This window comes from Lampetra planeri, chromosome 4 (assembly GCF_965212315.1).
Source record: "Lampetra planeri chromosome 4, kcLamPlan1.2.h2, whole genome shotgun sequence".
NCBI classification, from domain to species: domain Eukaryota; kingdom Metazoa; phylum Chordata; class Hyperoartia; order Petromyzontiformes; family Petromyzontidae; genus Lampetra; species Lampetra planeri.
Genome location: NC_136110.1, coordinates 7010887 through 7031439, shown reverse-complemented (window position 1 = coordinate 7031439; position 20553 = coordinate 7010887). Strand labels below are relative to the sequence as shown.

The window sequence follows — 20553 nt, the reverse complement described above, 5'->3', positions numbered from 1 at the left end:
GTTGTTGTTGTCGTAGTAGCTGCTGTTGTTGTTGTCGTAGTAGCTGCTACTGCTGTTGTTGTTGTTGTCTTAGTAGCTGCTGTTGTTGTTATCGTAGTAGCTGCTGTTGTTGTTGTCAATGTTCGCTGTTGCTGTTGTTGTTGTAGCTGCTGTTGTTGTTGTTGTAGCTGCTGTTGTTGTTGTTGTAGATGCTGCTGTTGTTGTCAATGTTCGCTGTTGCACGCTGCAGCAAGGTCGTGCGCGTGTACGCGCTGTTCTCCACGCAGCCGGTGATCGGGCAGCAGGCAGAGATGGCTCCAGCCGCTCGCTGCCGGCTGTAGCGTCACACTCACCGAGGGGAGGGGGAGCGGGGCAAACTACTCGGTCCACCGATGATGAGACTGGTGGATTGCTCGAGTGGTGTGTGGTGTGTGTGTGTGTGTTTAGCACGAGACTATAAAAAGATAAGGCGATTGAGGGCCGCGATAGGCTGGGTCTGCCCTGCGACTGAAATCGATGAATGCGTGGGGTGGGGTGGGGGGGGCAAATAATGATTTGTTTATTTCCGTGGCCCACATTGAGACAATATCAGAATCGACGAATACGTCTGTGACACACACAGACACGCAAAAAAAACACGTCGGCTTCCTATTGTTTGAAGCACGTCGGTTCAAATCTCCGCATGCATCAGTCACTCTGTCGGTCGCGTTAGTTATTGTTGTGTAATATTCACCGCCTTGTTTCTTTACAATCGCGCTCAGCAAAGTGGTGGTGGTGGTGGTGGTGCAGGTGTGGTGGTCAACACCGGCCCCAAGCACCGCTTAGACGTCTGCCCGCGATGTAACACCCAGTACAAGTATGCCCGCATTCACGACGACAACAACAACAACAACAACAGCAGCAGCTACTACAACAATAGCAGTAACAGCAAAGCGCGCGTGTCTATACAATGCATCAAAGACTAATGCAAGAGACCATCACCCTCCCACCGTGTGTGTCGCCTCCGACAGAGTGTTGGGGCGAGTTCACGTCTGCAGGCCCCAACACGGTGTGGCGAGCACCCACACGGGGTCGTCTTTGTTTCCCCAGCGAGGCACGGCAGCGGTTCAGATGCACGCCACTGATGGTGGCCGTGAGCGGGGATCGAACTCGGGTTTGCTGGGTTCGTGGCGCGGTTCGCGAACAACCGCAGCGCCACCGCTCTCCGTTCACAAAGACAAATATCCCCCGGGTAGCTTCAACACACTTTCGGGACAAGTGCGCACAGTATAAACAGCAAGTGCGGTATTCATGGAGATAACCCAACAGACGGTTGGGATACACGTGGTTCTGTGGTCTGTTCCAGAGGACGCATAGGACCTGCCCTTGTCACCAGAATGTGGAATTTCCACAACCGTGTATAATTATGAATATTCGCAGGCGTTTTAACGACCCTTTGGCACGCGGCCTTTGAGTGCTCTGTTGTTGAACCGTGTGCGTGAAAGCGACACATTGAGACAATGCCCCCCACTTGTAATTCTCATTTCAACTCGCGCAAAGTGTACGCGTATAATCGTATATACACACACACACGCACACACGCGCGCGCGCGCACTGTATATATATAAATATTGTCGGGGATATGTTGCAATGGATCTGCCGACATACTTAAAGTGCCAAACAAAAGCGCACGTTTCAACACACCACACAGAGTGACTAACCACTCACCGCCACCCCTCAAGGGCAGGAGGTGGTTTGTCGCCTTGGCCGTCTTTGTCTCCCCACTGTTGATGTGCAAACGACGTTCCATTCGAAACGAATGCACACGCGCGAATAACTCGTGCACGACAGCACACAAAAGCGCAAAGATGCCCCGTGTATATAGGCTTGACCAGACTGCAGGGGTACGTGATGTAAGCGAGCAACTAAATGAAGGACAACACAGCACAGGAGGGGGTAGGTGGCCAACGCCACGCCAGGCCGCCTTTGTCTCCCCAATGCTGGTGTCTACATACACACCGCCACAGGTACTCATTTAAGACTAAGTCGACCGTGTTTAGATAATCGTCACAGATGTTTACACACCGCACCAGGTACTCATTTGAGGCTGAGTGGACCTAGGGGAGGCCCAGGACCGGTTCAGATAATCGTGACTGAGTGTGTTGGCCGTGGCTGGGAATCGAACTCGGGTCGCCGGGTTTGCAGCGCAGCGCACGACATCACACGCACGCACATGCACGCACATGCTTAACGTCTGTGTCACCCCCCATCCACTCCCCCATCTTCTCCTCTTCCACCTCCTCCGTGTGACCCTCTTCTCTCTCTAAAACGCTGCCCACCCCCCCGCCCCCCACCCCCCTCCCGCCCCTCAACCGCAGGTGCCGACGGCAGCGCCGAGAGCCTTCTGCTGCACAGTCCGTTCGCGCGCAAGCCGAAGCGCATCCGCACTGCGTTCTCGCCCTCGCAGCTGCTGCGTCTGGAGCACGCGTTCGAGAAGAACCACTACGTGGTGGGAGCCGAGCGCAAGCAGCTCGCCAGCAGTCTCAGCCTCAGCGAGACGCAGGTGCGAGCTCGTGCGCGCGCGCATACAACAACAAACACCAACAACAACAACAAACACCAACAACAACAAACACAAACAACAACAAACACCACCACCAAGCTGACAGCCGTGACACAACGACAACAACAACGTCACTCACCGTGATGGCAGCGCTTGTGCCAGGCTGCAGGTGCACGTTGAGGCTGACGTAGAAGTGGCGTAAGGCACTACCACTAGAGTGCGAGTTACGGCTAGCAATAATCGAAGTTTATATATATTTAAAATAAAAACATTGACGTGTGGACTCACAACAAGGCGAGATTGATGTGGCGTCCCAAAATAATTCGTGGAATAGTGATCTTGAATTTTTCCGTTTAAAATGAATCACCGAGTCGACCAAAGAAAGGGAGGGCCAGTCCTGGTTCAAATAATAAAAATAATCGTTGCTGGTGTTGGCGGTGAGCGGGGAATCAGAGCCCGGGTCGTAGCGCAGTGTGCGATTGCCACTCCCTATTTGGCTACCACTCCCCACTTGCACTTCTAAAGACCCTCCCGTGTAGCCTTAACAGACTGTGCTGTTAGCGAGCGCCTATGAAGGCCAGTACGGCACACGAGGGGGTGGGCGGCCAACACAACGCCCGGCCGCCTTTGTCTCCCCAGTGATAATCTTTACACAGCGCACCAGGCATTAACTCAAGGCTGAGTTGACCTAGGAGAGGCCCAGGACCGATTTAAATATTCGCCACTCTTAATGGCCGAGAGCGGGAATCGAACTCGGGTCGCCGGGTTCGTCGCGTGATGCGCTAACCCCTGTGCCACGTGTACAAAGATCCCCCATATAGCCTTAACAGACTGTAGGGGCAAGGGCAGTTAGCGAGCACCTATGAAGGCCGGAACGGTACACGAGGGGGTGGTTGGCCAGCACCACACCCGACCGCCTTTGTCCCCCTAGTGGCGATGTTTACACACTGCACCAGGTACTCATTTGAGGCTAAGTCGACCTAGGGGAGGCCCGGGACCAGTTCAGATAATCGTCACTGGTGTTGGCCGTGAGCGGGAATCGAACCCGTGTCGCCGGGTTCATAGTGCAGCGCGCTAACCGCTACACCACCGCTCTCCACACACGTGCACACACACACGTGCACACACACACGTGCACACACACACGTGCACACACACACGTGCACACACACACGTGCACACACACACGTGCACACACACACGTGCACACACACACGTGCACACACACACACACAAAGATCCCCCGTATAGCCTTAACAGACTGTAGGGGCAAGTGCTGTTAGCGAACACTTTCCACTACCTTGTTTAATCCACTGTCGGATTAAGCTATTCCCTAACCTTGTCGGATTTGACCATACTTCACCAGGCTGGTTAGTGCGGGTTGATGACGCTGGAGGGAAAAAGCAGGACCTATTCAGATCACCACTCACCGCTGCTGATTAGCCCGGGCTGGGACTCGAACTCATGTGTACCCTGGTCCACAGCGCCGTTCGCGAAACCATGAACTCCACCGCTCCATCCCGCATCTTGCACGGATATTGTATTTAAACCAGGCGAGAAGCCACCGCGACCACAAACGTCTCTATTGTTCAGGGGAGACTCGGGGTACAAAGCAAAGAAAGAGCCCAGGTGGTGGAGGCAACCAACATCATGAACCTGACGTCACTTAGGGGCATTGCAGCACTGGAAGCACCACGTGCAAGATGTGCAGCAGTGGGCTACACGCGTGCAAGCGCTGCACACGTGCCACACGCATGCTTATGCATCTGGATGCATGTGCGTCTATGTATGTTCCCGTGCACACACAAAAGACAAACATATTAAAAAGATCCCCCGTATAGCCTCGTGCTGTTTGCGAGCACCTATGAAGGCCGGCCGGCACGGCACACGAGTGGGTGAGTTGGCCAGCACCACGCCTTTGTTTCCACAACGCCGGTGTTTACACACTACACCAGGTACTCATTTAAGGCTGACTCGACTGTGAAGAGTCCCACAACCCATTCAGGTGCAAACGCGGTGCAAACAACCATTCACACACACACACGCACAGTACACACGCGTGCCTAATACGCATGCAACACAATGTACCCACCAACATCACGCATTAAGTAATCACCGCGACGCCCAGGTTGACCGTGTAGCGCAGTGGTTCTTCATCTTTACTGCGCTCTCTCAATCGTTACACAAACGTACAGCGTCAATAACTACATCGGGGTCTTGATGGAACAAAGTAGTCGTACTTAGGTGCCCGCGCTTAATTTGTCTTTCGATGATTTACCTTCGAACAAAAAAAATCTGGCCACGTCTCGCACCCCCCCCCCCTCCCCCCCACGAAGGGCATTTGGCACACCCAGGCGGAGCGTGCACCCCAGGTTAAGATCCACTCCGTGCATCGCTCTGCCACGCGTGACCCGCGGTGCGGGTCACGCGTGGCACAGGGCGCGCTGCGGCGGTGCTACGAACCCGGCGACCCGGGTTCGATTCCCGCTCACGACCAACACCCGGTGACGATTATCTGAACCGGTCCTGGGCCTCCCCTAGGTCGACTCAGTCTTAGATGAGTACCTGGTGTGGTGTATAAACATCGCGACTGGGGAGACAAAGGCGGTCGGGCGTGGTGCTGGCCACCCACCCTCTCGTGTACTGTTCCGGCCTTCGTAGGTGCTCGCTAGCAGCACTTGCCCCTACAGTCTGTTAAGGCTGTACGGGGGTTCTTTGTCTTTGTGTGCACGTGGCACGCGCCCGATTACGAGTGTGCGTAGAATGCACCGCGTTCTACATTCACGTTCACACAATTGCTCTACGCACATATATATACGTACGCATCGTACGTGCTTTGTAATTACGTATTACTTTGAGTCGGCATACGGATGCATTCTAGAAGGATCGATCCATCATTGCATTTGTTTTATAGTCTCGTGTACTGTGCCGCAGTATGATGATGTGTGGGTCAATATAACGGTGTGTTACGCCATCGACGATTACGATGTTGCTATCGCAATGCATCTCCCGCGCCCTCTGTCTTTGGCGCTGGCAGCAAAGTTTCGTTTCAATCTCCACAGCTGGGCAATAACTGATGCTTTTAGCGATCCGAAGGACTGCCACGCGAATGTAGCATGTGCGTATATGCACGTGTTGATACGTGCGCAAGCATGCACGTGTTAAATACGAGACAGCGAACAGGATGAACGGTATAGCCGGTTCAGTGGTTACAATCTGCATTAGTATGTCATGCAAAGTTCATTAGCAGGGGTGTTTCCGTGGCGCGGTGGTGAAGTATGGTTGAAGAACCCCCCCCCCCCCCCAAACAACAAAACAACGGCCTGGGGAAGGCCTTCATCCAGTCATCCAGCGCGATATTGACAAAGTGCCGAACTCGTTTTAGTAATCATTTATATTCTGCTATTGCGCATACAATTGACGTGCAATTCGTAGCACGTGGAGATATCGGTCATTTTAAAATTACGTGAAAAATGAGGTCGCTTGATGAGTAATGTTTTTTTTTTACATGCAGTATAGACATGTATACCAGATCTTATCGCACGTAAATTGAGTGGCATCCCTTCGCGTGCATTGCATAACATTACTTTTGTGTATGCATGCATATGTGTGTGTGTTTGTATGTATGCATATATTGGTGCCACTCGCTAACAGCACTTGTCCCAACAGTCTGTTAAGGCTATACGGGGAATCTTTGTCTTTGTTGGCTGTAGGGCTGTATACACGTGTGTGTGTGGTGGGGGGCGCTAGTGTAGCCGTTATCGCACGACACGACGAATCCAGCGATCCAAGTTCGATTCGCGCTCACGGCCAACACCAGTGACGATATGAACAGGTCTTGGGCCTCCCCTAGGTAGACTCAGCGTCGACTGAGTACCTGGTGCGATGCGTAAACATATCCGGCAGGGAGACAAAGGCGGCCGGTCGTGGTGCTGCCCACCCACCCCCTCGTGTGCCGTGCCGGCCTTCATAGGTGCTCGCTAACAGCACTTGCCCCAACAGTCTGCTCGAGCTATGAGGGTGATCTTTGTCTGTGTGTGTGTACAAATGTTAAATTAATAACAATACGAGTTGGGAACCCGGTCACCCCCGCCTCCCCCCCTCCAGAAAATCCGCTGAACAACCTACAATTGCTTGAACGCGTGATGATAAGATGATAGCCACTTGGCAGTGTCCATAAATTACCTCTGCGGACGACAGAATGCGACGTTGCACACAGGGAAGGGGGTCTGCAACGTACTCATGCGCATACCATGATTGCCTCTTCAATTTCGCGTTAATCCGTAATTCCCTTTTATTGGGGGGGGGGGGGGGGTGGTTAAATCATGGCTATAACAGGCGCGGTAGTGTTTGTTATAAATATATTGTTATAAATAATGTCATAAATAATGTTATAAATGTACTGCCTTCAGTTCGAAGCCGGTATCCAAGCGGCGTTCATTTTATCTGCCCGCTAATCACGACCGCGCGCCACTACGCGCGGCACATCGAGATTAGCAGTATTAGCAGTATTAGCAGTCTTAATAACTAACATAGGAGCCTCTTCAATGTAATTTTTGCAAGGCAATTACCTCCCTCCGCTCGAACTCGCTTCGCGTTAAACGGAGAGCGAATTGCCAAATCGTTCGTAGGTTATATCGGAACACGTGTAATATAATTACCCATTGTTTAACGTACGCGCGCGTGTGTATACATGTCGGAGCGGTAGTGTAAGTGGTTAGCGCGCTAACCGAATACCCGATGGAATAGTGTAAACACCGCCACTACTTAGTCGCGGTGCTGACCACCCACCCCTTCCTCGCGTGCCGTTCCGGCCTTCACAGGTGCTCGCTAACAGCGCTCGCCCCAACAGTCTGTTGAGGCTGCGCGGTATAAGTCGCGTGCGCAGTTTCGCTTCTCAAAGGACCGTCGCCTCGTTGAGCCACGTGCGAGGTTCTAACTAAGTGGGGGTCCGGGTGGGTGGCGGGGGGGGGAGTACCACGCGCGCTCATCCATGATGATCGTTGGAGAGAAATCTCTCGGATGGAGTCGCGTGAAGCCACGTGGCGCTACACGGGAGACACCTGAGTCTCATTCGGCGCAGTACTTTGCGTAACCCGGCGCGACATATCGAGCGCCGCCGCTGCTGCTGCCGCCGCCGCCGCTGACACTGGTGCACAATCGGCGACGTTTCGGACAATGGCCCTTTCGCACAGTGTCACGCGCGAACCGTCGCGGGTTGTGTTGTTGACGGGTGTGTTGAGGTTTCTTTTGTCGAGTTTTTATTAACTTCGCTCACACGGCTGATATCTTACGCACACACTGATAACATAGTTTTGGGGCAAGTGTTGTTAGCGAGCGTTGTTGTTAGCGAGCGCCTATGAAGGCCGACACGGCACACGAGGGGGTGGGTGGGCAGCACCACGCCCGACCGCCTTTGTATCCCCAGTGGCAATGTTTTTTTACACATCCCGCCATATACTCATTTCAGGCTGAGTCGACCTAGGGGAGGCCCAGGACCGGTTCAAATAATCGTCACCGGTGTTGGCCGTGAGTGGGAATCGAATTCGGGTCGCAGCGTACCGCTAACCGCTACACCACGGCTCCCCATGCACACGCACACGCACGCATATCCACACAAACAGGCAACACCAACACACCTACACGACACGCACACCACACACGCACGGACCGCGTGAATACCGGCCAATCGTGACTTTATTGCGCGCATCATCAAACACGACGATGACGTTTTGAGGTCGCGTCCGTCCATAACAAACAAACAAAAAACAGCCACCACGCAAGCTGCCTCATCCGTGTCGCTATCGGCCCCAAGCTCTTAGTCGGAGGCATTGGCTTGGGGGGAAAGCAGGCCGATCAAAGGAAGATGTCTCGGATTGGTCTGTTCAATGGGCCGTTGAGATGGCACGCAAATTGCGCGCACTGCAACGCTCACAGGCTTAATTGTGCAGCTTGCGGGGGCGAGGTGCTGGGAGGGGGGGCTGCCTTGCTACAGATGGAGGGCCGATGCTGGCGATTCGCGTGTAGCCGGGGGAGGGGGGCAGGGGGTGAGGGTTATTTAATCAGCGCTCGTTTGGGTTAAAGGGAGCAAGCGACGGGCGATTGAGAGTCGAGGGAAGGGAGAGAGGGGGGGCGTAGGGGTGGTGGTGGAGAGAGAGAGACAGAGACTTACAAACGAACCACACACACAGACACACACACATACACAGACACACACACACAGACAGACACACACACACAGACACACACACAGACAGACACACACACAGACAGACACACACACAGACACACACACACACATACACAGACAGACACACACACAGACGCACACACACATACACACACATACAGATACACATATACAGACACACACACAGACACACATACAGACACACACACAGACACACACACATACAGACTTACACACAGACACACACACACAGACACACACACATACAGACACACACACAGACACACACACACTTCTCTCTGCCGCACAGACAAAGATCCCCCCCTATAGCCTTCAACAGACCGTTGGGGCAAGTGCTGTTAGCGAGCACCTCACGGGGGTGAGTCATCAGCACCACGCCCGGCCGCCTTTGTCTCCCCCGGTGCTGATGTTTACACAACGCACCGGATACTCGGGGAAGCCCCGGACCGGTTTAAACATTGGCCAACTGTCATTGGTCGCGAGCGCGAATCGAATTTCGGGTAAGTCGGCTCCGTAGCGCAGTGCGCCAACTGCTGCGCCACCGCTCACCACGCTTACTCTCATCAGCCCCGCCACCACCACCAACCAACCAACCCCGAGTGCAGTGCTACACTTCAGCGAAACGCTCTGCGTGGCTACGAACACAAGCACAGACACAACTAGACCCACTCGACAAGCTGCATTGCTCCCAAGAAGAAACGCCATAATGATGCTCCAGAAGGGGCGAGAAGGATGCAACGCAGAGACGACGTTTCGGGGAATTGCCCTACTTCAGAGCGTACTCATAGATAAAGCAAGCACAGCCTTTTTTACAGCATTTTTGTGTTACGCATATTACATTGCTGCTGCCGATTTAAACGACGCGCAGATGAACAGGACGTGTACCCATAACACGATGCACGTGACGGTAAAAAACACATGTTCGTCACGTCCAATTGACGTACATATATTGTTTTCCAAACCGGTGTCCATCGAAACAAAGACACGCACGAGACCATCCGTGCTCGTCAATGCGTCTAGAAACTCGTTTCACGTGCGGCAAACATCACATCGGTACAGAGTTAGCAGCAGTAGCTGCGATGGGATGTGCTCGCTATTTATCGGCTGCGGCGTCACACTCCACTCTCCGGCCACGTTGATTTCATCGGCGAAGTTGGGACCGCAACGTTTGTGTGCAACGTTTGACCCTGGCCGTGAGAGGTTTATGTTTTGTTTGTTTGTGTGGGCACGCACATTGGAATTGCCAGATCGTTCTCGTTATAGGCACAGGCTCGACTCTTACTCGCGCTGAATGTAACCTTTTTAGATTACACCGTTTGCGCAGATACGAACCGCAAGCTACGCGAAAATCCAAATTTTAAAGGCCATCGATTTGAAACTCCACAGCCGGACGAATGAATGCATTAATAATTATCCACACAACGGGTTCTCACGGGCACAGCAGTTTCATGTGTTGAGTCGAAAGGTCCCGCTCGGCTACTCCCCAAACATTCCTCTAATCACGTAGACAAAGATCCACCACGGTAATAGACTGTGGGGTTGGGGGGGAGTGCAAGTGCTGATCGCGAGTAGCACCTATGAAGGTCGGCACGGCATACGAGGGGGGGGGGGTAGGGGGAGGGTGCAGCACCACGACCCAGGCCGCCTTTGTCTCCCGTGTGGCGATGTGCAGACAAGGCACCAGGTTACCCATTTTGTGGCTGAGTTGACCTCGGGGAGGTCCAAGAACCGGTCGAAATATTTGCCACTCACTGTTGTTGTTGTTGTTACCCACTACCCCGCTATATACTACACACAACACACGCACACATCGATACGTATATTCACACACACACATACACATATCACACACAGGAGAATAATCCGATCGGGCGCCTGTCAAAGAACCGCGCCATAAGAAGCGGGCTTTCAGTGCCTCCCAGAGGTTAGCCTAAGTTCATTGCCTCCGCAAACAGCTTAACTCGCCGCTGTGTATGGCGGAGAGAGCATTTGCATTTATTACTGGAATTATTGGCGAGAGGGGCGGAGTGGTAGGAGGAGGAGGGGGGGGAGGGTTTGGAGGGGAGGGTTTGGAGGGACGCGTGGGATGAGCGGTGGTGGGTTGCAGAGAATTCGCAAACAAAGCCCTGGCAGTGTGGGGGGCGGGGGGGCGCCTTTCATGCCACCACCGTCCCCCCCCCCCTCCTCCTCCGCCTCCTCCTCCACCACCACCACCACCAACTACCCCCCCCCCCCACTAACCCAACCTCATACTCGGGGCTTCAAATCCGCTCTCAGCGGGAGGGTAGAGGGCTTGAGAAATGTATAGCCCAGCCCAGCACGCGGAACGACGCGTGTTGGCGAGAGGCAGGAGGAGAAGAGACAGCGCAAAGCGATGCGAAGCTCGGCGGTGGACGTGCACAGCAACTTTGCGGGGGACAACTTTGATGTGGCGTCTAAAAGCACCGTGCGCAATTGCTCACCGCCACGTATGTGCGCCTGTGTTTATATCTAGATGACTTTATTTATTTATTTATTTATTTCACCAGGTAAGGCCCACTGAGCTGTATGGCGCCTATTGCAGAAGTGACCTGGCCACGCGTGAAAGCTCAACGAAAGTGGCTTTTCACGTGGAAATTCATGGCACCCGAATACTCTGAAACGCATGTTTCTCAATGTGGAGGGGGGTGAAAACAATCCCAGGCGACCACGGGGAGAGCGACATGCGAGCTCCAAATTTACAGCAGGCGTCAGGGTCGGGATCGAACCCACGCACTCCTTGTATACCAGGCGAGGTAGTCAACATCTCTCCACCGTGGCACCCTGTAATGGGGAGTGGTAATGTAGTGGTTAGCGCGCTGCGCTACGGACTCGGTAACGTGAGTTAGATTCTCGCTAGCGACAGATAAAAGTGACAGCGAATATTTTAACCGGTCCGGGCCCTCCCCTAGGTGGACTCGGCCTTAAATGAGTACCTGGTGCGGTGTGTAAACATCAGCACTGGGGAGACAAAGGCGGCCTGGCGTGGTGCGGGCCACCCACTCCCCTCGCATACTTTGTTTTGCCTTTCATACGTGCTCGCTAACAGCACTTGCACCAACAGTCTGTCAAGGGCTATACGGGGTATCTTTGTCTTTATGTAGGTGTGAACGTTTGTGTGCTTGTCTTTGTAAACGTATTATGACAGATTAAACTACACGTACTTTTTATGCCCTATGTATGTGTATGTACGTATATATGCATGCATGTCTTTTTCATGTCTATATGTGTGCGTTTGCGTATGTGTGAGTGGGGAGCGGTGGCGCAGTGGTTAGGGCACGAAGCTACGAACCTTCGCTTCTTGTGTGTATTTGCGTGAATGTTAACCACCATACGTACGTATGTGCATGTGTGTAAATGCAGTACAGTATATGCGTGTGTATGTTTGTATGTATGTATGTATACGCGTGATATACAGGAAACATATCCTCAAAAACACGATAACAATTTATAAACTCCGTTTAAAAATATTTAATATTGCAAAATACTCTTTCTGCATGTAGTTAACAATGATATTGCTAATGAATGCATAATAATGCGTATTACCGACTTCAAATAGTGTAATTCTATTTGACGTGGCGCGTACATTTGGATGTTGAACTTCCTTCACACCGTACATATCCCACCGGTGCTAATCACGACTGATGTGTATTTCACTAAGTCACACGTCCACTGCATCACCGGACATGCCAATGTGTATACAGTACTGTGCACTGCTTGTTCTGGTTTACAATTAAGACGTTTGTATACAGCAGTGTAAACAGACTAGTATGTGACACTGCGTTGGCAGTGGTACACCAATCAACGCACTGTGTCTCTGGCCTCTCTACGCGCTGTAATCACGGGCCCATTACCCGAAACGTCGCCTAATCTATACCTTCGTTGCTTCTTAAAGCAGCCTTGTTGACCAATGGGGTTATTTGATGTATTCATCAATAGTGTGAATTGGTTTAAACTACCTTTCGGGGTATACAACTCCATGATATTCGCTGTGTAATCATCATGGTTATTATCAGGAGCCAGGGTCAATCCATTGCTGGATATGTAACTATATTGTCGGACAGACGATACTGCAATAGATTATATTCTCCCATATAAAACAAAAACGTCGTCACTATCTCATATGAGGCAGGGATTCCCAAACTCCGGTCCGCATGGCTCCAACACCACGCTGCGTCTTTCCGCGTTTACCAATTCACTCCTCCCCATTCAAATACGAATCAACTCGTTTCACTGTGCACACGTCTGATGATTGCTAAACACGTTCCACGTGGTGCCTCTAAGCAATTAACGCTGCTGTCTGGGTCACGTGGAACACGCGTGCACACGCACATTGAGATCTCAATTCGAATCGGGCTCTGTTAACGCAGACAGCGCTAATTGGTTAGCGCGTCACGTGGCATGCGTTTAATAATCATCGGACGCGTGCAGCGTGGAACGAGTACATTGGTAAACGGTTAAAAAAGACGGAGCGTGGGAGTGGTGGCTGGTAGCGAGGACTGGAGTGTTGAGAAACCCTGATTTATAAAATCTTAATTTCTCACTCGACATTTCGGACGGGGAACGCTGCTAGGCTTGACTCGGAGTCGGAATTATCGGCGTAAGGCACTACAACTAAGAGTACAAGGGCACGCATATCCATAACAATCCTATCTCACGCGTATCCCTATATCCGTTTAAGGAAACGGACGTGTTTTTAAAAGTCGTATTGGGGAAGATGGCAGCAGCACGGTCAGAAAAAAATGAATCCGAACGGCGTGGCGAACTCTGATCCGGGAAGAAAATATAGCGCCTCCGTCTTGTGTCTGTTGTCTCACGTGATCAGGGCTCGGGGCTTTATCTCGTTCGCCGAGAGGCAAGGGTGAGAGGTGCCGGTCTTCGCACAGTCTCTGCTCTGTTTGTATTCGTAAATGCACCCTCTAGTAATCATGGTAATAGCCACGACTCTCACCTTCACCTCGAACCCAGCGAAAGGGAAACGAGATAATTCACGACGGAGATAAGGACGCTCGAACGAGGAGCCAATGCCACTTGGCAGCACGCGGAGGACGAGGAGGAGGGGGGGTGGGGGGTGTGCGAAGGTGGAAACTCCTCGATTTGCGTTTGTCGTTCGGCACGATGTCCGACGTTTCGCTGCGCGTGCTGTGAGTTTATTTAAGTGACAGGGTTGAATGGGGGCTGTACAACTCGAAGAGCAAACGGGGAGACTGATTGGTGTGTGTATATGCACCCTCGTCTCGGGGATTGGGGTGGAGCGGTGGCGCAACGGTTAGCGCATGGCCCCAATTAATCCGGCGCGCTTGCAGTAAGTACTGTAGTTTGATTCCGGGCCAAAGCTAACAATCGTGGCAAGTGTTATGAAAACTGGTTCCTGGGCTTTCCACTCTTATTGTTATTATTATTATTATGCCTCTCGATAATACTGTTCATATCATGGGACCTCCTTTGCCAGTACCAAAATATGAGAATAGGTTTTCCCCTTTTTTCTGGCAACAAAACAGTTGTGTTAAGATGTTAAAACACCAAACTGAAACGTTTTTATAAGGAATCATGTCTGCATTAACCACAATACTTGTGGTCAGAATGCAAACAAAAAACACACTCTGATAATATATGCATTGTCTTTGAAACTGATTAGAACACACCAGAGACAGCTTTCTTTCGAGCCTAGTCTCAAACGGTGTTAGACCAGAGGACGCCAAAAGGCTTCAGTTTGGTGATTTAACATCTTAACATCTGTTTTGTTGCCAGAAAAAAGGGGAAAACCTATTCTCAATACTGTTCATCTGAGCCTTGAGCATTAACGACCAACCCGGGGAATCGTATAGGTGTCTTATTATGGCTCTATGAGCCTCCTGAATTATCGTTAAGAGATAACAACAATCTAAATGTGCTTATTCTTGAGATGCATGAAGACGACATATACATTAAAATTGTTGTCGTAACGTCATAATGCTCCGATGCTGTGTGACTTGGACAAGAACAGTTAACCCCTTAGTGCCCTTCACTCTGGCTCCATTACATCTTGGGCAAACAGCACAGAGCCGAACGAAATCCAAAGCAGCCTTTGTCACTGTCAGTCAAAACAAACCTTCACAAAAATATGTATTTATTGACTAAAGATGACCGAACCATTCGAGAGACACCCTCGAGGCCCGGTGAGCCTTGCCTGATTCAATATACGGCATTAACATTATTATTATAATTCGTATCATTGCCAAGTTTATATTTTTGACATCAAGGTTGCTGGGCACATACCCAAAGGTCCAAATCGTCAAGCGACCATAAACAAACAGAACTGCAGTTTGCGATGTTAGCCGTGGTCGGGAATCGAACTCGGACTGTCAGGTTCACTGCGCAGTGCGGTTATAATTGCCTAGACGGTGGAACTTGTCGCTTCTGCGCGTGGCCAAGAATTGTTGTACAGTGTGTTGAACTTCTTTTCCACCGTACATAGCCAAACCGTTGCTAAGCGGAGGTGCGGAGGAAGAGCAACCAACAAAACACAAAAAGCATTTCGATTGAAATGCATTTTGAAATCAGGGTTTAAAAGTGCATAGCTCCAGTGGCTTCCTAACATCGGAAGGAAGAGCGTTCCAGACGGCCGCAGGAGCGCATCAATGCGGTGGCCGTCTTTGTTCGACGGCCAGTTAGCCAAACGCCTCCGCTGCTGCGAGAATGACCGGAGTTTGCGTGATGGTTTATGCTCCTTGACGAGATCAGCAAGGTATTGTGGTTCATTTGTGATTTTATGGCAAGCACTTGTATGTGTAATGAGTGTGACGAGCACCGGACATACGCGGTCGGATATTCCAGTACCCGTCACGACACGTCCCAAGGAATGTTAGACACGCTGCAGCTTGGCAATGTCTTTGTGTCAGACGTCCCGTAGAATAGTGAGTTGCAAGAATCGAGCCTTGTCGATACGATGCCGCACGCCTCCGTGTTGGCTACGTCGCGACTCAACAGCGGTCGATCGTTCAATAGAAACGCGCCCGAGAGGAGGGCACCACCGCAGAGATGGAGCGCTGAAAGCAACTCATGCGCGGGACCCAGATGGATTGCTCTCTCGCGGGACCACGAGGCACGGCAGCGAGCTGCGAAGGCCTTCGTCCCGCTGTTTAAGTTTCGAGTTCATCTTGTTGAACCGGGCCAGAGAGTTCACGACCACCTGCAGGGCATTCTCGATCGCAAGGGTGACCTGCATCATGGGGCGTCAGTCGGACAGCAGCGGGACCATGATTGCTATGGAGAGTCCCAATGGGGTCAATTGGGGGCAATTTTCTACTCTTGACAAATTTAGATAATGAATGATGATGATGATGGTCAGTGGCGTGTCGCCAGTCATCTGCGAACGTTCCCCCCGAACGAACGGGGCGCTTGTGCGTGGCTCTGTTGGAGTCGGCAACGCTCCGTTGAAAATTGCCGTCGGCGAACTTGAATGTGAAGTTGGGAATCTGCGCTTTGTGCTGCTGTTGGATGCCTATGCAGAGGCAATATTGGACCAACCGTCCGAATACATCTCTGGTGAAGCCACAGTGAGCTCGTATCAGAGCGCACCTTGGTCAATGCGTGCACGTGGTGTGTACATTCAACAGCTCTTTTTTGTCAATCCACTGCTGGATGAGCGTGCCCCCCCCTCCCCGCCTCCTCAAACCCACCCCCCCCCCAATCCGTGTCGGTCGTGGGGGTTTGTTGGAACATACTTCACCATTCTGGTCAGTGTGGGTTTGAAGAGGATGGGGAGACTCCAGGTTTCGGTATCACTCGCCAAGGATGGTTTGCCGTGGGCTGGAATCGAACTCAGGTGGCCGGGTTCACAGTATAGTTGGCCTAATAACGTTATCAACTCTACATCCTCGTGCATATCTCTACGCATGATTAATACAACAATAAGTACAGGTATGTTTCACAACTTAAAACAGAATACGTTGACGATAACTTGGCATTTTTTCGGATTATGGGTGTTTGCAATCAATGTCTTGCAGGATTTTTGTTTACAGAAAGCCCATTGGCTCATAGGCCAATGGACCGAAACATAATTTTACTGACAATCTGGAATCCTGTTGGGTTTTGTAGTTTAATAATACAGAAAAATCTCTGCATGGTCCACCAACCCTTGCCTCCAAAGCGCTAGATAACAGCCGCACGTATGGATGTCATTGACAATCCCCCCCCCACCCCCCACCGCGTCTCCAGGCAATGAACCTAATTGTCGCTACTCATGTAAAATAATTCCAGCTTGCCCTCAGAGGCTAACCTCCCTGTTCCTGATGACGACCGCTTGTGTTGCGATCGAAACGTCGTGATAATTTTTATTCACTTTATTTTTACTATTTTATTGTTATTATTTATTCTTCTTCCGTCTACGTGACTTTACCGAAAGAACCAGAGAATGCAATCACAGCACAGGTTTAAACTTTGAAGATGTTTGGTAGCGCCTCTCGTGGCACGGCAGGGGCCATGCGAAATCATCGCACGCCATCGCTCAAGCGAGGAACGGCATTGCTTCCCGCAATGCGTGCGCTGTGAACGTGTCCGTGGACATTTTAATCGCTCTTTCTTCTACCTAAAACATGGTTCACGCATGTACTGTGAACACCCGGAGCGGTGGCGCTGTGGTTAGCGCACTGCGCTATGAACTCGACGGTCTAAGTTTTATTCGCGGCCGCGGTCACCATCAGTGCCCCCCACCCACCCACCCCGCTCTTGATCCACGTGGTCAAGTATGGTCAAATGCATAACTCTCTCGACCAACACGGCGCGAGGAGGCCTTTATCCAGCAGTGTGTAGATCATGGCTGATGATGGAGATGACTGATTACGCAATCACACGTGTTATAACTTAGCGTAGCTTTGATGGGAAATCATTAAGCAATTGTATAATAACTCCAAGGCTGTCCCTCGAGGTGCAGGTATGGGAAGGCCTTCATTCTACAGTGGATAGATCGTGGCTGATTTTGACTGAAACACAATCACGCACATGCGTCGTGACGTAGCTTCGGGTGGTCACGATTACTCTCACTCCTAGCCCCTCCCGAATCCTCATCGATCCACAAACTGGCAACATCTCTCACAAATACCGCGCCCACAGCTCGAGTTATGGGGAGACCTTCATCCAGCGGTGGATAACATCGTGGCTTAAAGCCGTCGCTAGGGTACGGCGATTACGTGGGCGACCGCCCCGGGCCCCGCACTATGGGGGGAGGGGGGGGCGCGCTCGACGTCACGGTGTCAGATGTAACACTTCGGGGTTAGTTTGAAGGCGTCGGAGGTCCACACGGGGTGATTTGCCCCGGGCCGCGCAACTCCCATACGCCTGAGATGAATCCATTCAAAAGTCTGCGGTCTAACTCCTAACTCCTGACCCCACCCTCCACCCCCACGCAAACCCGCCCGCCCGCCCGCTGTGCCCGCAGGTAAAGGTATGGTTCCAGAACAGGCGAACCAAGTACAAGAGGCAGAAGCTGGAGGAGGAAGGGCCGGAGAGTCCACAGAAGAAGAAGAGCTCCCATCACATCAACCGGTGGAGGCAGGCGACCAACCAAGGCAGCGGCGACGAGATAGACGTCACGTCGGATGACTGACAACGCAAGCAGTGACGTCCCCCCCCACCCCTCCTCCGCACCCCCCGGGAGGAGACGGAACGCTCACGCGGAGCGCCGCGCGTGCAGAGCGAGGGAGAGACAGAATCGACGGCGCCGCGTGCCCACACGGATTTTGCAAGAAGCGCGTCCTGCCGGCAATTTCGCAGTTCTGCGGAGGCGTCGTCATCACGATTACTCTCGTCGCTCGTGAGCCGCGCGGCTGTGGACAATTCGTGGTGATGTTGTTTTGCTATTGCGAGACACAAAAAAAAAGCCGGTACTGTTTATTCACGAGACACGCTTGCGTCCCGCGAGCGTGGTGGTGGTGGGGGGGGGGGAGGAGGAGAGGGAGGATCAAAGCAACAATTTCCCGAGTCGGGCAGATGGGGGCAGTGTGTGATACGCGATGCAGCGAACAGAAAACAACAACAGCAGCAGCAGCAGCCACCGTCCGCCTGCAATTACCCACTAGGGAGATGTCAAGAGGGAGAGCTAAATTGCCTTGTTGACGCCAGGCGCCAGTTGGAGGCAACACGCGTGCATCACATACGCACCGTTAATGCACACACGCGCGTAATGTACGTGTGGGTGTGTGGGGAGCGGTCGTGTAGCGGTTAGCTGCGCTCGTTCACGACCAATAACCGTGGCGAACATTCGAATCGGGTCTGGGTCTCGTCCAGGTCGACTCGCCCTCGAATGAGTAGCCTGGTGTGGTGTGTAAATATCGCCACGGGGGAGACAAAGGCGGCCGGGCGTGGTTGCTGGTTGGCCACCTATCCCCTCGCCTTCATAGGCGCTCTCTAAACAGAACTTGGCACCGCATGACCCAGCAGCTTCCGTTTGGCCGGATAGAGGCGGCTAAACAGACACGGCACGGGCTCGAGAAGAGATATGGAGTGATGTGGCACAGAAGGATGTGGAGCTGATTGGACTTGCCGACGACTGCTGCCAGCGGTGTCAATATCGGTCAATGTATCACGGAGGGCGGATGGGCGACGCTGACAACAACGAGCGGAGCGCCGGGCGGATAAAAGGCAGAAAGTTGGCACAGTGTCAAGCGCACAGGTGGCGCATCTGCCGGCCATCTCAATCAGTCACCCCATAGCACCTGGGTCTCTCCCGTGACCTCTTGCAGCCAGAGAGCCTTCGACACACTCCACGTGGCCTCGAGGTGTAATACCTAGCCCGTCACAAGCGCCGTTGTGACGCCATCGCCGCTATAGTGGCGAACGACGGTTGTTGTTGTTGTGTGCGTGGGATCGATGTGTCACAGCGTTATAAAGCGAGCGCGCGTGGCTGAGATCTGTCGAACCGCGCGCGAGCGTGTGTGCGGTTATTATTTTTTTGGTTGCCCTACGGCAGGGGTGGGAGAACCTTTTTTCTGCCAAGGGCCATTTGGATATTCATAACATCATTCGCGGGCCATACAAAATTATCAACTTAAAAATTATCCCGTTCTATTTGGTCAAACATTTCATTAACTCACCCCTAATGTGATGGCTGGAACTGCTTCTTTTTGGTGAGGCGTGTGATGTTAGCCGGTATTGATGATGTTGCTACTCGCAACTGCTTTTCCAGGTTTGCTCCTAGAGATTTATTAAATTTCGAGTCCCGCCTGCGGTTGCCTTGGCAGGGCCACACCAAATGATTTCGCGGGGCCTTAAACGGCCCGCGGGCCGGACGTTCCCCACCCCTGCCCGACGGAATCGTGGTCACGTCGAAGGAGGAAAACCTTTGTGAGGCGCTGCTCGATTAAGCGGAACGTTGCTGGCCCGTGAAAATGTGGAGAAACCGACACGGGTTGAAAGGGAAGGAATACAAAAATACAAAAATAATAATAATACTCTTGCAACCTGTTCTGTGAGCAACGTTGTCCAAGAGTTGTGCGCGCGGATATCGGCCGATGATGTCCCCCAACTCCTCACCCTTCCCAAAAGAAACCCCACGCAATCGTTTATCGTTGTTATTATTATTATTGTTATCGACGCCGCCATACGCGCGACGAGATCGGTGTTTTGCTCCAAGTGGATTGTAAAGATAACACGAGATAAAATTATTTAAGTCCGTTTTGAATAAATTGTACATACGTTATACTGTACTTGCATCGATTGTTTACGAACCTTGTGTTTCCATGTCAGAGTTAGGTCTATCTAATTATATATGTCGACTTTTGCCTGTGATGTGTGCAAATATTAAAAGTTAAAAAAAATAAAGTAA

General features: G+C 51.9%; 1 protein-coding gene across 1 annotated transcript in view; it reads left to right on the top strand.

Moving 5' to 3' along the window:
• Nucleotides 1–18758, top strand: part of LOC144717629 (homeobox protein EMX1-like) — a 30452-nt gene extending 11694 nt beyond the window's left edge. Inside the window, exons 2-3 of the mRNA XM_078593142.1 lie at nt 2337–2521; nt 18169–18758. Of these exons, the coding sequence (XP_078449268.1) occupies nt 2337–2521; nt 18169–18336 (353 nt within the window). The 3' untranslated portion in view covers nt 18337–18758. The remainder of the gene's footprint in view (nt 1–2336; nt 2522–18168) is intronic.
• Nucleotides 18759–20553: the final 1795 nt, after the last annotated feature.